Source organism: Idiotropiscis lumnitzeri, chromosome 17 (genome assembly GCF_059441095.1).
Source record: "Idiotropiscis lumnitzeri isolate Australia: NSW breed Sydney's pygmy pipehorse chromosome 17, RoL_Ilum_1.0, whole genome shotgun sequence".
Lineage (NCBI taxonomy): Eukaryota > Metazoa > Chordata > Actinopteri > Syngnathiformes > Syngnathidae > Idiotropiscis > Idiotropiscis lumnitzeri.
Window position 1 is genome coordinate 3,583,773 of NC_142407.1, and position 17,242 is coordinate 3,601,014.

Genomic DNA, 17,242 nt, shown 5'->3' on the forward strand with positions numbered 1-17,242 from the left:
CATTCCAAAAACATGCATGGCAGGTCGATTGAACACTCTAAATTGCCCCTCGGTATGAGTGCGAGCGCGGATGGTTGTTCGTCCCTGTGTGCCCTGCAATTGGCTGGCAACCAGTTCAGGGTGTCCCCCGCCTACTGCCCGAAGATAGCTGGGATAGGCTCCAGCACCCCCCGCAAACCTAGTGTGGACAAGCGGTACAGATAATGGATGATGTGTCTGATTTTAACCATCTAACCAGCCTAGTGGTCATGATAATGATGATGCCACTGTCCCATGCTGTGGGAATCCCGTCCGAGGTCCGTGAACATCCTAACTTTCACCTCATCTCCTTGAGCCCTCCCCCCACGCTCACTCTCCCTACACTAGTATGGATTAAAAGCTAAAGAAGGCTGAGAAGTCACAGCTTGAATGTCCTCCCTGGTCCTTTTCATGTCCTTTTACCTTTTATCTTGTCCTATTATTCCACCCCCCTCGTTTCTCATTTTTCAAAATGAGAATTTAATTTTTTAACTTGTTCTTGTTCTCATGCATCACCTGAGATTTGGGGAGGGTCCCAGGCCCAGGCAGGGAAGCAACAAGCGATGGGAGATTTAACAAATGGACATATGGAACTGTGGCTGTATTTTTAAATTTAAAGAAAGATAATACTTTTTTTGTGTTGTTTTTCTCTTGGATGACTGTAAACTAGCTGGAATTTGGACAGCATGCAACAGTGATATGGATCCTCAAAATAGAGAACCAATGCAGGTAAGAACTTTCCAGTGAACAATGTCATTATCACTCTGACTGGAAATATTTTTAAAGAGTGATCCTCTTGAGAACCTGTTTAAGAAAAGCTACTGTTTCTGTGAACCTGTTAGCACCTGATACTGTTAGTCATCATCATTAGTCTTTGTGATTTATCTAACATCTTCTTAATTTATTTATTTAAATTAAACTGCACCAACAATCTTGCAAAAAACATTTTTTTCAGAATGCAAGTGTGCAATTAAAGTTCAGACAAATTAGCAGTTGACCTTCGTTTGAGCAAAGCTTTAAGTCAATTCACTGCCACCGTGCATGAAATCGCACTATGTGGTTAAGGAATCATTTAATACAAATTTCAGGATAGCCAATGCAAATGAAGAAACCTTTTTCAACAAAGTGGGGACGTTTTTTTTTTTATTTAGTCTGACTGATTCTTTGGATGAAAAAAGCGATGCAAGACCAAATGGACATTAAGGCCAGATTTACCTGTATAGCCACAGCAGCGCTAATAGGCTTGCTAAGCACATGCGAGTAATTCTGAATCAGGAACATCACTTTAGGGACGGCGCACTCAAGGAGAGAGCGGGATGTTAATTTGAAAATTGTATCCTATTCAAAGTTTGGGTCAAAGTTCATGTCTGAATTCTGCCCAAAAATTCCCCAGCCCTCCTCCAAAAATGCTACACAAAATGGTTTTCTAATTTGTAAAAGCATGAGCTGTCAGGCATAGGCGGTTGCACGGGGAGTTTGCACCACCTTGTGGAATTGCCCTTAGTAGGACAGATACACATGGCGATGCACTAACTCTTAGCAATTGAACACCTTTTGGAGATCATTTCCACCTCAGGGCTGAATTATGAACAAAGCATTTGAACAACTCTTTGAAATCAACTGATTCTCGTGATTCAGTGCAATCAAAAGAAATATCCTTCGCAGGGAAAACAAACATGGTGGTGATTGATCAGAATATTTGTGTAAAAACAAAATTATATTTCAACATTTATCAAATTGGTAGAACACATACAACAATTTCATAAATAATACTGAAATCCAAACATGATTAATCATTTTGGGAAGTGGGATGTCATGCTATTGCGACAGTCACTGGCTGTAATTAGTATCGTGCATGTCTGTCTGACTGTGCCTGTTCCTGCCATGCCGGCGGCGCGTTTGCCATTCAGGGGTGGGCTACTTGCAAAGGGCTCACATGAGAAACCACAATGGCTTCCAAGGGCCAAGCTAACCTTATCTTAAAAAAAAAAAAAAAGCTGTGTGTGTGTAAACATGGTATGTGCTGTTATAATTAGGAAATGCAAATTTTATACAAAACAAAACATTCTTTAAAAGTTGTAACATTCATTTCATGCAACTCACTAGCCGTTGCTAGGCAGGACTACCAAATCTCTAAATAATGGAAAGTGATCTCTGCTATCATAAATCATACCAAAACTTTCAAATATAAGAGCACCGCACACAGTATTTAACATTTTATTTTGACTTCATGGTCATTGTGTGGGCTGGCCAAAGACTGTGGGCTGGCCGTATTTGGCCCCCGGGCCGTATTTTGCTTTGGTCTGGCCTACTGGGTGGGGCTGGAATATGCCAATTTACAGTGGTTCAAGGTGTAGTTAGTATGGGGGATATGAACAACAAATGACTATAAAAAAATAACATGCCAATTTTCAAGTTTCAACATAACTAAGTATAATAAATGTATACATATTTGGTTTTTGGGTGAAATTTTTGGCTGAATCTAAAGTGCACTATAACCTTCACAGCTGAACTTAAATTATTCAATCTTTGTAACAATACATGTGCATCTCTAACTCTCTCCGCATCTTTTCCTGTTGCCTCGAGGTAGTAATGGATCGGAGTTTTGTCGACATCTGTCCAACTTAGGACTCAAACACTGCTGAGTGCCAAGGGAGTGCCTCCCACCACCCACTGTCGCACATCCAATCCACGCACACGATCTCCCTGAGAGGACATCGTAAAAGCTGTGCCAGGGAATGGCAAGTCACAAAGACCCTCGCTTCCTGCACAACCTGTCCTACCATCCTCGATGGCAGCACGACTCATTCAAACCGAGGAGGAAAAGACACACATGGACAAACAGAGGCATATCTCATAGTCTCTTTCTTTCCTCGTCCACATCATCATCATTGTTCAAACCACAGTTGCCATGGTCCCCAGTGCAGCGTTTTAAGAGCTGTTGGGCAAGTTGGCTTCTAATGCCCTTACTCCTAATCTCATCCCTACCTTGTCAAGCCTGGGCAACCACATTCAAGGTGGCCCTGGTTGGACCTTGGACTTGTGACCCCTTTTACTCCAAAGCCCTGCCCGACACTGCGGCCCGCCTCGCCACTGCACGCATCAACAAGGACCCCCATCTTAACAAAGGCTACTGGTACGACTATACGCTGATCAACGAGGATTGCAAGTCCTCCCGTGCCATGGCTCGCTTCGCTGAGCTGGAAGGATACGGTGCGGCGTTCCTGGGCCCAGCCAACCCGGGTTATTGCTCTTCAGCTGCTTTGTATGCAAAAGAGTGGGATGTTGGAATTCTCTCTTGGAGTTGCTTGAAACCAAACATGGGGGAAGGAGGGATGTATTCCACTTTCCTCCGCCCGCAGCCGTTGTCTTCACGTGTTCTTTTCACGGTGCTACGCTACTTCCGGTGGGCCCATGTGGCCATCATCTCGGAGGAGAGTGACATCTGGGAGGCCACTGGACATGAGCTGGGTTCTTCTCTGAGGGCTTTGGGCCTGCCCGTTAACCCTGTAGTGACCATGGAGGAGGGCAAGGACGGGCCGAGGAAGGCCTTGACAAAAGTCCGGGAAACAGATCGGGTTAGAGGTGAGTTGTGTTGCGTTATGGCAAAAATCTCAACGATAATAACCTGCTAATGAAGGCGCTTTCTCTTCACAGTGATCATTATGTGCATGCCTTCTGTGCTGATTGGTGGCCAATCGCAGTACGAACTTTTGATATCTGCTTTAACAATGCGAATGATCGACCGGGGCTATATTTTTATCCCCTACGACACACTGCTCTACTCACTTCCGTACAACGACGCTTTCTACTACATCCTCGGCAATGATACCAAGCTGAGGAAAGCCTACGATGGGGTGCTAACCATCACCATGGACTCTGGAGCCCGCAATTTTTATCAGGCTTTTAAAGAGGCTCAGGACAGCTATGAAATCCGCAGCAGCACCGCAGCAGAGAACGTGAGAACATCTGTTCGAAGTATGCATGACTTTCAGGAAGCGCAATCATTATCACATTATCACCATCTGTCTCCCTTTCTAGGTTTCGCCATTCTTCGGCTCCATCTACAACATGATGTATTACATAGCTATGGCAGCTGAGCAGGCTCGTGCGGATAGCGGCAGATGGGTGACCGGTGAGATCCTCAGTGCCAGCGAAGGCGGCTTTGAATTTGAGGGCTTCAATCAACACTTGAGGGCGGGTAGGGACGGGGAAGGCATGCAGGCGCGCTACGTCGTGCTGGACTACAGCGGGATGGGAAACTCTCTGTACTCCACTCATGCTCTGGAGGCTGCACACACAGACGGAAGAATTGGAGGGTTGAAATATCTCGGTCGTTCAATTCATTTTGCTGGCAGTACCCCCTACACAGACTCCAGTTGTTGGTTTAGTCCTTATTTTGCCTGCAGTGGAGGTGGGTGACACTGCTGGGCCATCATAAGAATTTTGCATTCCACCATAGTGAACCTCTTGTCCTCCTCATAGGAATGGACGCTACTAGTATCTTCTTTTTCCTCCTCTTCGCTATGGTGGCTGCTGGTGCTGTAAACATCTTCATTCATTTCAAGTATGCACAATGGGAAATTCTCATCCGCCCAATGCCCGTGCGGGTATACATTTTCATTTGTTTATCTTTTTCATCCAGGAGGAGTGGAAGAGTGGGCTTTACCTTTGGAGATAGTGGTGGATCCACCAAAGTACTCCTAAATCTGGACGACCTGGTCTTCATTAACACTCAAATCAGCAAAAGGGTCAGTTTTCATAGCGTTGTCTCGATTCCTCAAAAGAACGTTTCTCATCCATTGTTGTTAGCTTGTCTTGCTCAGAGGTGTGCTGTGTGCGGCGTGGTTTTTGTAATTTAACTTGGTTTGGTTTTGAAGTGGACTGCCTATTTTCCAATGATGTCGTGAACTAGGGGCTTTTCTTGGGGTTTTCTTTGGAGGGACAGTTGCTCATTCCAACTTTTAATACCAGAAAATTATTGTAGTTGGACTCTTTTGTATAAGCTAAAAAAATATTTACAATAATAATAATACAAGGTGTCCCAAAGTCACAATACCCATTTATTCGACTTTATTTAATTTCTCGTTAAAATGTGTGACAATTTACAGTTTTTATAAGCATACTGTACCATTTGCATGTCCATGGCTCACCAATTGACATTGGAGCAACATTGCAAAATTGCCATCTGGCAAAACCCTTTTCTGTCCTTGACTGCAGTACGGTGCCAATTTGAGAAGCGTTATGTCTGTCTCACTGCTCTCAGTAAAATTCTGCTGAAAACAATGAACTCTTGCAAGCGTTCACACAAGCCCAAATAAAGTCAATCCATACAGCTGCACTGAAACTAAGCATCAACAAAAGATAGATTCAAAAGCGGATGGAGAGGTTGATAAAGCTGCACCTGTACTGACTTCAGTTTGCTGAGTATTATAACCTTCCATTTAAAGCCTTTGAACAACCTGAAACTTGCGGTGGATCGTGTAAAGTGTACTAAGATTCAGAGGAGTGAGACAGCCATCAGGCTTCTTAAACTTGCAACTAAACTGCAGTTGGGGACACAAAATCTTCATGCTAGGTGTAAATTGCGAACACTGCTCCATCTGGCTCGCCAATTGATTAGTGACATGCACAAAAAAACTGTAATGCCTGCGCTGTCAAATTCTGATGGCCACACATCTGGACAAATGAGACCTGAAATAAAATAGAAAACCTGTATTAGCATACATATCTTTTCTCCCATAATCTTCCCGAGCATTTTCTCCTTGATGTACTGTTTAGATGTACCAATAATTTTGTGAACATACATTTGCTGTGATGTTGAAAGCAGAAGCTGAACGATGAAAGCATCATGAAAAGTCAACTGGACATGAAGACGCCTCACCACTCGGTGTCTGGTCGCAGTTATTTAGCCTGTACACCAGACAGCTCCAATGTTGCTGTTTTTGAGGTGAGTTCTGTTAGGATCGTAGCTACGTTTTTGTCCGCATTTTTTTTCAAACAAAATTCTGTGATGTTTCCTTCAAATCTCAGGGTGATTGGGTTTGGTTGAAGAAAGGCCCACCTGGAGCTGTATCAAGCGTCAATAGCAGCACTGAGTCAGTCTTCATCAAGGTCAGTGTTTGAAGGGATGAGAGTTCTGCACGGGAATGATTTGCATTCTGTTTACATTTTGTCATTATTTTTTGCAGCTCAGAGATATGAGACATGAGAATCTCAATCTGTTCCTGGGAATCTTCTACGACTCTGGCATTTTTGGAGTGGTGACGGAACATTGTTCCAGAGGTAGCTTGGAGGACCTGCTCTTGAACGAGGATGTACGTCTGGACTGGATGTTCAAGTCCTCCCTGCTGATGGATCTTATCAGGGTACGGAAGAAACAAAAACAACTTGTGCTTGTAGTGCGTTTTTTCAATGGCGGCATGTCTCAACAGGGAATGAAGTACCTGCACAATCGAGGAATCATCCACGGACGCCTCAAATCTCGAAACTGTGTGGTGGACGGGCGCTTTGTGCTGAAGGTCACCGATTATGGCTTTAATGAACTTCTCAGTGCGCAAAGCGTCAGCATGGAGGAGGAAAAGCCGGAGGGTGAGTTTCTGTCAGGTTCTGTCTTTCCTTTCCTCTATACAAAACATAACTTTCATCTTCGTCTTTGTGTTATCGTCATCTTTTTGGCTTCAACAAAAAGATCTGTTCTGGACTGCTCCCGAGCTGCTACGTAATCTTTCTATGAGGAGAAGGGGGACATTTCCAGGGGACATCTACAGTTTTTCCATCACTGCACAGGAAGTGATTTCCCGTTCTGCACCTTTTTGCATGCTGGACATGCCACCCAAGGGTGAGTGGCATGTCAGTGACGTCAGTCCCCATTAAAGACGGACCACAATATTTGTCTTTCTTACAAGTATATTTATCAAGAGCATGTCATAGTCATAATATTAGCTCTAGAAGAAATAGAAATTGTGTCTTAAAGTTTTCTGGAATGTAACCTATTAAGGGTCACTGAATATTTTTAATCTTGTCATCATTGTCTCGCATCAGTTAGAAGAGGGAAATAAGCATTACAACTGTGGCTGAAAATTCAAAACAATGCCTTGTTTTCATCACTGTAATGCAACAATAGTCAGTGTACATGATAAGACAAAGATATTCAATCTGCATGTGCGTCTCGATGTTATTGTTTATGGCAGTGTTGTCTGTGTGTTTTTGCAGAGATTATCAGCAAGGTCAAAGAGCCCCCTCCTTTGTGTCGGCCCTCTCTTTCAGTGGATGAGGCACCCCTGGATGTCATCCAGGTCATCAAGCAGGCCTGGAGTGAAGAACCCGACAGGAGGCCCACATTTCATGACATTTTCAAACAGGTGAAAATATACAAAACACACCTGTGGTGGACATGAAAACTGTATCCTGGTGTCATTCTGTCTCCATTTTGTCTGAACAGTTTAAAAGCATCACCAAAGGCAAGAAAACCAATATTATCGACTCAATGTTGCGCATGCTGGAGCAGTATTCCTCCAACTTGGAGGATCTGATCCGGGAGAGGACAGAAGAGTTGGAGGTGGAGAGACAAAAGACGGACCAACTGGTGGCTCAGATGTTGCCCAAGTGAGTGACAACAACATCACACACGTGGGAGAAAATCTAACCAATTATTGTTATTATATTATGATTGTTTTGAAAACCCGATGTGATATTGAAAAAAAATGAGGGCAGATTCTGAATCAGCGCAAAAAATATCTAAAAATGTTTACCTGCATTTCTGATTAAATAGTAAAAATTTCTTGACGAGTATAATTGAAAAAATACTGAACAAAATGTGTTTCTTATATCACATGTTACGTCCGCTATGGTTGCATTGCTTTTGTAATGTCTACTGTTTCATCAACCTGGATATCAACGTGTACCATTATATTTCAACATCAATCCATACATATAATGGCAAAAAATTGTCCATCAAGTCAAATTTCATCTAATTTATTTTAAACATCATTTACGGTATGTATACCGGTTCAGAAAGTGTAATGTGTCAAATTAGCCATTTAGCCAAGTCAAGTCAGATTTGACTCAGATGCCACATACTGCACCGCAAGACCATAAAACCAGGTTGTGACGATTAAGGACATTGTTTTCATCAAATATAATTAATGAAATGTATGTTATACTAATTTGTTAATAATATGAACATAAAATTTGCAGTGGAGAAGGAGTTTGCATTGCTAAAACTAAACTGAGATTTCAAAGATTTCAATGTAGCATCACTTCACTAATCCCTCCCCCCCTCGAGTCATGTGTCCAAAGCCAGACCCGTCACGCACATACAAAATTCTCAAATATGGTTATTAATGATTGCATATGTTTATGAAATTGCATAGAGAATGCATATCTTGCTTCAACAAAATAGCAGTGCTAGCTGTACTAAGCTAGTCTTAGCAATGCATAAGCCGACATTGGCTACAGCTGCTACGTCGCTAGCATGACTCTTTTGGAATAGAGTGTTGCTATAACAAAAAGGTTTCCTATTTTGGAATGTACAATCAATTCAAACTCCAAAAGAGTTGATAAAAGTATCCACTGAGCATAAATGCTGCTAATTCCGCTCACTTTTGAATCGTCAGCGGCCCAAGTTCCCTTGGTGTTGCTTCTGTTTGCTAGTTTGGGATATTGAGGAAAGTTCCTCGCGTGAATGTAATACATGGAGTCACTTTGTGATGGTGAAGTGACAATCCTGTTGTCTGCGTTTTTGCCCCCAGGTCTGTGGCCCAGGCGCTGAAAACAGGCAAGCCGGTCAAACCTGAGCACTTCAGCGAAGTCACGCTCTACTTTAGCGACATTGTAGGCTTTACCACCATCTCGGCACTCAGCGAACCTATTGAGGTGGTTGACCTTCTGAACGACCTCTACACACTCTTTGACGCCATCATCGGGCTGCATGACGTGTACAAGGTGAGTGCTTCGTTATCTAACCTGGAGACACATAAATGGCATTTAATGTCTCATTATGGGGGCCTTTAGGTGGAAACTATTGGAGATGCATACATGGTGGCCTCCGGAGTTCCCAATAGGAATGGCAACCGTCATGCGGCTGAGATGGCCAACATGTCTCTTGACATCCTCCACTGCATCGGCACCTTCAAGATGAGACACATGCCTGAATTAAAAGTCAGGATCCGTATCGGCTTGCACTCTGGTGAGCAATGTCACGTTAAGAACTATTAAATTAACAGGAATGAAGTAGAATTTGGTAAAATTGCAAGTTTGTCTATAAAAAGTAACAAAGCATGCTTGGTTAAAAGAGGCTGACTTAGTACCTATTCAGTTACATTTACAAACAGAACAGAATTTTTTGGAAGCCAATTGAGCACACACTCTTCTGCACATACTTTTTTTCATTTAAACATCACCGCATTTTTGTCGCGGGCCAGTGTGTACTTTGGAGAGCCGTTATGATTGTGAAACCAAATAAATGCAGCATGATCGCCTCATATTATATATACAGAAGAAATAGATGAATAATATTTTTGGCATTTTATGAAGAAAAATACAGACGATGCTTTCGAAGGCCGCATAAAATGATGTGGTGAGCCAGATTTGTCCCCCGGGCCTAGGCTTTGACACTGGTGATCTACACTAATCATCGTGCATTATTTTTTATTTTTATTTATATATTTGATTTGTTTGTGGAAAAAAATAATGATTCAAAAGATGTGATTTCATTTGTGTGTCATCAATCCAGTTATTTGTTCAATGCAATAAGTTGCAGAAAATATTATTCACAAATAAGACAAAGTATTGAAAAAAGCCATTTAAAAAAAAATCCTTATTTATTTCTATTGTGCCCTACTTTTAAGATTTTCCTATTACCTCATCGTTTTTTGTTTTTATTTTCAGAAAGAATGCACCATAAATCCTTCCCAGATCTAATAATGCTTCAAAACATATACTGTAATTCTGTACATATACTTGCAGCGTAACTGTTGCCGGTAATTTGGTATATAGATAGGAAATAAAATACAATAAATTGAAAGTTAATTTGTAGCTGATTGGTACGCATGAGGTAACGCAAGCTGCTAAGGAAAAGAGGTATTTTTACTTCCTAATCCCCGTCTGGAACTTATTCCAGGAATAGTGAAGCGCTATCCACTTATGGTGCTGTCATCCAATTAACACGCAGCATCCACCTCAAGTCAATGCTATTCATCCAATGATAGAGGAATGCTTTCATTTTTCAAAAAGCATATTTTGGAAATTGGAACGGGTATTACACGCTTTTCAATTATATTAATTGACAAAGATGAAAACAAAGGATACTTTGACACTTCTTTTTAAAGCATTTTTGTTTATTTTATTTTGTTAACAAAAAAGTCTTTTCAATATTAGTTTTATTAATTTGTTAGTTTTCATGAACTGTAATAACCTTTGTGCGTGTGCTTTCAAGGCCCAGTCGTGGCAGGAGTTGTGGGCCTCACGATGCCTCGCTACTGCCTCTTTGGAGACACAGTCAACACAGCATCTCGAATGGAGTCCACCGGGTTGCGTGAGTATGAATTCACATACTTTCTAGAAGAACAGAAATTGTGTGTGGGTTTTTTTCCCGCCTAGGACTAACATGTGGCTGAGGACAGGTGAGTGCATGTTGCTTGAGGCTAAACAGGGCTTTAAGTGACGAGTCCTTTCTAATCTCTTAAGACTATAAACAGAATTAGAGGTCAATTCAAAGTTTTACTGTAAATAAGCTGGGATGCCCTGGTGGCCCGCTGCATGTTCCAGGAATGAAGTACAAAAGCCATTTCCAAGGAGATGAACTGAAATGCTACATGCACAGATCATAAGGTGGCATTTAACATCATGCTGGGATGGAGTTAGCTTTCAATGGAACCTCTCAGATAAAGCGCCATTTGTCCCAAGACACTGGTCGACCTCCAACTTGAAAAGAGTTAGAAAAATGTTTTCCTGTAGAAAATAATGGAAATTGATTTGATCCTTGCTCGTGACAAAAAATGCCACCATCATAAAGCCTCAAACTATTCAGTGAGAGTACACTCCTATTTACAAGTTCACTTGCTTATGTTTTTTGTAGGGCTGTCAAGCAATTACATTTTTTTAACCAATTAATCACCAAAATATTCCATAATTAATTGCGATGAATCGCATTTTTTCTACTTCTATTTTTCCTGTAGCTTTTAACAGGTATTTACTTAAAGAATATTTTGTAATTAATTTAAAATCACCAAATATAAAGTGCATTTTAAATCAAAGACTGTTCTAATAGCTTTCTTTGATCCTTGAATACGATCTAAATTGAGTCATCTTTACAGGAATTTTTTTTCAAAGCAATTATCTAAACTTATATATACAGTACATTTAGTTGTAAGCGCCACACTCCAGCAGTGTTGGTTTGCAAGGCCCAGTGGTTAATTTAGCACGGTGTTTTATTCTGAGATGATGTGCTAAAGATGTACAGCTAATATGGTGTTTGAATATGGCTTACAAGTATGCAAATTAATTTTTGAAGTAAATAAAACTGAGTTAACTGTGTTTATCCATCCATCCATCTTCTGTACCGCTTCTCCTCACTAGGGTCGCAGGGGGTGCTGGAGCCTATCCCAGCTATCTTCGGGCAGTAGGCGGGGGACACCCTGAACTGGTTGCCAGCCAATTGCAGGGCACACAGGGACGAACAACCATCCGCGCTCGCACTCATACCGAGGGGCAATTTCGAGTGTTCAATCGGCCTGCCATGCATGTTTTTGGAATGTGGGAGGAAACCGGAGTACCCGGAGGAAACCCACGCAAGCACGGGGAGAACATGCAAACTCCACACAGGATGGCCGGAGCCGGGATCGAACCCACGCCCGATCCTGAGTTAACGCAGTGCTTCTCAATTATTTTATGTCACCAAGAAGAAAACAATTCGCGCCCCCCAACCACCAATTTTTTCACATTTTGTACGAATGTACATGTTCATTGTATATTGATGTTAGAGTATGTCAATAAAATTAGCAAAGCTAAATTGATAATGAATATAATTTTGAGAACTATTATTGAGAGGATCTCGAAACTCAGTACTCTGTGGGGCAAATATTGATGATACGACAAATATTTGCTATACGTTTGACATCAAACCTCTTCGTTGTGGTGACATCATCCGTTTCCGGGTTACTGTCTGAGAGCGTCTGCTAAATTGCTAATGTAGCCATCGTCTTATTTTGTTTCTATACGTAATGGCTAGAATACAACATTTCTGTTCATAGCTGCTGGCTCTCCGCCCAAACGCGGTTCGAGTCAGACTTCTGTTAAAAGTCGAGCGTACATCGAAGCACTTATTACTCTGTAATTCGTTTTAGCGATGACCTCCTTCTCGTTCGTCGACTCGTTTAGAACGCTTCTTGTTAGCGGGGTCGTTTATTTGTCATCGCGCAGCTCATTGCTGCTGCTGTGCACCGACTTAGCTATCGTACAAGTAAAACTCATACTGCTGAGGTGCAAGATAGCTTGGCGGCTAGTATTCAAGTAGCGGCAAAAGAAATTACTTCCGGGACAATGAGCGACAGGGCAACGTTTTTTTTTTTAAAATCAGTACTGCAAGACCTACTGTGTGAACTAGAGGCACAAAGTGCAGCTTTGACAATTTTAAATTTGCGTTGTATGAGATTGCAATTTCGGTTCCAAAACCATACATCGTTCAGCCGTACTACAGTGGAAAAAAGAAAAGCATGTTTCCCAAGGGGAACACGCGCCCCCCAGCGATGCTGAGGGGGTGCACCCCACTGTTTGAGAACCACTGAGTTAACGCTTCAATTTTGACAGCCCTAGTTTTTTGTGCTCTTTCTGTAATGTTCCAACGTGACAAAGGATGGGGGCCAAAGACCTGAAATGAATTGCTGTTTCAGAAATTATGTTGAGGTGTCACATATCCCATATATATTGGAGGTGATTGTAGCTCGGGGAGTGAGTTGGAGGGTTGTTCCATGTAAAATCACCCAGCGGGTGTAACCAAGCAGATTTTGATTTCAATCAAACTTGGTGTATTTGTTGATAGTAATAACACAACACTAAAGCTAAAATTTAAGTTCAATTGGGAGAAGGGGTTTGGGAGGTACAACCTGCTGAATTTGAATTCATTAACTTGAAACACTAGACATATGGAGCAAGTCTAAGAACTAAAAACTCCCACCCACAATCAAAAAACTCTTGAAACACCAAGGTCTACTGCCTCCAAGTGGTTGAATCTCGCATATCAAATCACATTTTAACAAATGGATTTCAGTTTTGTACATACACGAATATTAACTTAGTGTGTGTGTGTGTGTATGTGTGTAGCTTACAGAATACACGTCAACCAGTGCACAGTAGACATCCTTAACAGTTTGAAGCTGGGATACAAAATTCAAGTTCGAGGTCTGACGGAATTAAAGGTAAATTGAGTAAAACTCACCGAATGAATAGAAAAACCAAGAATGTTCAAAATGCATGCAACTTGGAAATCTTTTTTTGCAACAGGGTAAAGGTATTGAGAACACATACTGGTTGGTGGGAAGGGAAGATTTCAAGAAACCTCTGCCCATTCCACCAGACCTTCAAGGGTAAGAGACACTGCAGTGATTTTTGAAATGCAGTTCTTAAGATATTTAATAGACCGCCACCATCTAATTGCCTTGGAGACCTCAGGGCTCATGGAGTGCTTTAAATGCAAACTTTCAGCTCTTTTGATTTCAGTGAGCTCTTTAAGATGACCATTTATGAACAGAAATGAGAAATTTCAAACTGAATCACTCAGTGGGCTCACTTTCTCAGTTTTTTTATTAAAACAAAACTGTACGTTTGAGAAATAATTGTTCAAGATTAAAATGCTTCAAAGTGGTGCATTAAATAATAATTTGGATATATTGTAAAACATAGATGCGTCTATTTTGGTGCTCTAAAATTTAGTCTCAAATCAAAATATTGATTCTTTTGATACTTCAGTCATTCAAAATACTGGAGATCATAAACAGGAACACAGTGGAAAGTAACCAAAACTATTGACATTAGTCGCTAATTCTTAGACAAAAAGAGATTGCGTGAAGTCATGTGTGGAATTATGTCAGTTCCACAAACAAGCCAAGACAGGGCTAGTGGAAAAATGGTCTGGCGTTCAGGCAGACACTATCCAGGTACAGATGGACAAAATGCGAAGCTTTACACGGCACTATGCAGTTTTTCAGTTGTTCAATTAATAAATACTGTCATGAAACAAGTAACATAACAAATGCATGCGTCAACTAATAGATGCGTGATTTGATCTTTGCGTAATAATATGTATATCACTGATATAATAATGGCACACAGAAAAATAAAGCGCAGCTTTACTCAGGGACGGTTTCCTAAATAATTAATTCGTTCAAGTGGATCGCATAGAACAGCAGGGATAAATACATTGCAAGAGAAATTGTGATAAAATAGCCATTGTGAATTTTGAAAAAAAAAATATTCAAGAAAAAACATAAAAAATAAAATGACTAGTAATTTATTGAAAAAATATATAAATCATTTACATTCAGTCTAAAATCCTTCAACTGTTAAATTATTGACAAACAGGTGCCAGAATTGGGCATTTTTTTTGTTTAAAGAAATATTTACTAGTTATTCAAATTTGAGTCAACCAGTAATATGAAACAACAAATTATCCTTTTGATCTTATAATAAATAAATAATAAATAAAAGTACTCTGTAAAAACACTTTCTTAATATATTTACCAGATACGTTTGGTATATTTTTTGCAAAACATCACCAATATTACTTTTAATTTTACTCAAGTTTGAAAGCGAAATTGGCGGTCTCAAATCTCGCTACAACATTAGTTGGTGATCCAATGCATTTTGCACTCTTTTGATCCTGTCTTTTGTCTGCATTTCTCTTCCAGGGGAAGTAATCACGGTATAGGCTTGGATGAGATTCCTCCTGACAGAAGACAGAAGTTTCTGGATCGACAGAAGAAGATGGGCTAGATTGGTGCTTAATGCTTCGTTTTGGTTTTAAACAAACCACACCCGTTGAGATTGTGAAAAGAAGCGTGTGCACCATTATCAAATACACATGACATAATAAAGCAATATGTCCTGTTGAGGTCTAAAATGTGGGCTGCTAGTAGAAGAGACTGACGTAAAACAACTTGACTGCTGTTTTACCTTCATTTATAGTAATGCTGCACAAACTCATTGCATATCTGGTCCCAGGTATAGTGAGCGTTACTCACACTAGACATGAAAACTTTAGATAATTTCATTGATATTGAGTCATCAATTGCCTCTGTATTACAGTAAATTCATCAAAAGTGATGATATCAGAACTTGTACAGCTCTGCTCAGTGGATCGTGACCAAGGGTGTGACCATCTCTTCACCAGGCGTTAGTTAGGGGGCAGCATTTTCGAGGAAAAAAAATGTTGACTCATATGAAGTGTAAAGATTAACCAGAAAACAATAATCACAATATATGTTATAAGGCGATACAGAATATATATTTTGATGATGTGTGTATTTTTAACATTTTTTATGTTCGCCCCTTGCAGAAGACAAATGCAATAATAATAATAATAATAATAATAACAACAGAGTTTGAATTTCAGGGGAAGGTTATTTTTCATTGTTGGCTTGAAGTATGTATCTTCTTGGATAGCAGTAGTAGGACCTTCTTTTCATAGACTTTGAATCATTTTTGCCAAATACAGTTAGATACACCTGACTCACCCCAAATGAAGTGGGCTGTGCTGATCATTTTGAAAGGAAACTTCTTTGTGTTTATATAAATAAATTATGACTTCAGTGAAAATGCTTGTTGACTGTTTTGCTGCCTGAACCTTGATGGGTTTAATACACTAAAATGGAGACCATTGTACAGATAACATTTAGTCCATCCATCCATTTTCTAAAGCAATCATCCTCACAAATGAAATTTCTCCACGATGCAGATTTCAGCGTTTTGTTTCCATATACTGTATGGTCTTTTGTTTTAGCCAACGCTCAAATGCAAACAATGTTATGAAAAACCTCCATCCAAAATATGCATTGTGTTTATAACACCATCAGGCTCTTGTCTGTTATATTGAGGTGAAATCTTTCATAAACCTCGAGCACGAAAGAAAAAAAGCTGCTCATTTCGCCCCCGTGTCAGACGTACATCGTGTTCCAGGCGCACCTCCGGTGTCCTGAAGCCGCCCTGGATTTTGACTGGCACCGGCTTAAGCGTGCCAGTCTGACAGAAATTTGTGAAGTCAACTAAAGAAAACCAGAACACATCCGGAAGTCCACAAAACTGACTTTCAAAATAAGAGTGTCTACTCTTGCGGTAATTGGAGTCGCATTCTATGGAAGACTAAATACCTACAGCCAGTAGAGTTGCCCAAATAATACCGATGGAATACTTCACATAAGAAACAGATGACCTCTACCGAACTTTTATGACTTTTCAAAGTTGTGAACTGGGGTTACTTTGTAATTTTTCACACTGTGTTTATATATACCTATTTTGTGTTTCACACCATTGCACCAAACCACACACATGCAGGCATGCAAGGAGAGATGCGAAATGAGCGAGCAATTTTGCCTCACCTTGAGTTCAGGTGTGATTTACATGAGGACCCCTCAACGGAAGCCACGAAGTCGAGTGGCATGTCTGCAACAACCCGCCATTTTTACATTTTTCTTACCCCACTATGAGTTGATGGTTCCGAAGCTGACAGATTGATCAACTGCAACACACCAGTGTGCAGAAATGTTAAGGGTGTTTAAGTATTATGTCTGCTTGTCTTGATGAAATAAACTCTTTTTAGGGGTTATGCAAATGGGCAACTGTTTACGCAGTCCCCTATACAACTGAGCCAATTGCAATTCCGACTGTTGTTACAATGACAACCAGGGGTGGAGCTTAATTGCGTCAAAATATAACGTGTATGATGACGTGGTTTGTTTAAATACTAATGATCCAGGACATGTACTGGAAGGATTCACGCATCAAACTCCTGATTTGAATTTTACAGTTCAGCGCCTAGCTACAGCACACCAAGCGTTGCACACTTGCGTACAATGACAATAAAGGGATTTCTGATTCTGATTCTGATTCTGATCTTTTTTTGAGTAGTGCAATTCACCAAATTCACCAAGGTATTTTTTTATAGCTTATAAAAACGGTATCAACAAAATATTACTTATAGTCTATCAACTATTTGTGGCTTATTGTACAA

At 40.6% G+C, this 17,242-nt stretch overlaps 1 protein-coding gene across 2 annotated transcripts; it reads left to right on the forward strand.

Moving 5' to 3' along the window:
• Positions 1–356: 356 nt before the first annotated feature.
• Positions 357–15,831, forward strand: gucy2d (guanylate cyclase 2D, retinal). 2 transcript variants are annotated; one of them, XM_088279357.1, is made up of 19 exons: positions 357–747; positions 2,605–3,603; positions 3,676–3,977; positions 4,060–4,432; positions 4,504–4,585; positions 4,664–4,769; positions 5,849–5,968; positions 6,052–6,132; positions 6,210–6,386; positions 6,453–6,609; positions 6,710–6,859; positions 7,234–7,382; positions 7,463–7,626; positions 8,772–8,964; positions 9,034–9,208; positions 10,457–10,555; positions 13,342–13,436; positions 13,522–13,604; positions 14,925–15,831. In XM_088279357.1, exons 2-19 carry the CDS (start codon positions 2,757–2,759, stop codon positions 15,007–15,009), a joined length of 3,438 nt encoding a protein of 1,145 aa, XP_088135483.1. In that variant the 5' UTR covers positions 357–747; positions 2,605–2,756; the 3' UTR covers positions 15,010–15,831. The 2 variants fall into 2 exon arrangements, with proteins under 2 accessions (XP_088135483.1, XP_088135482.1); XM_088279356.1 differs by having other exon boundaries at positions 2,609–3,603.
• Positions 15,832–17,242: the final 1,411 nt, after the last annotated feature.

What these genes read in the sequence shown, in the direction of transcription:
- gucy2d (XM_088279357.1), top strand. Translation starts at nt 2,757, where the DNA reads ATGGCAAGTCACAAAGACCCTCGCTTCCTGCACAACCTGTCCTACCAT. An exon ending in GGAAACAGATCGGGTTAGAG is followed by an intron (nt 3,604 to 3,675) that starts GTGAGTTGTGTT and finishes TTCTCTTCACAG; the next exon opens with TGATCATTATGTGCATGCCT. An exon ending in TGCTGATGGATCTTATCAGG is followed by an intron (nt 6,387 to 6,452) that starts GTACGGAAGAAA and finishes ATGTCTCAACAG; the next exon opens with GGAATGAAGTACCTGCACAA.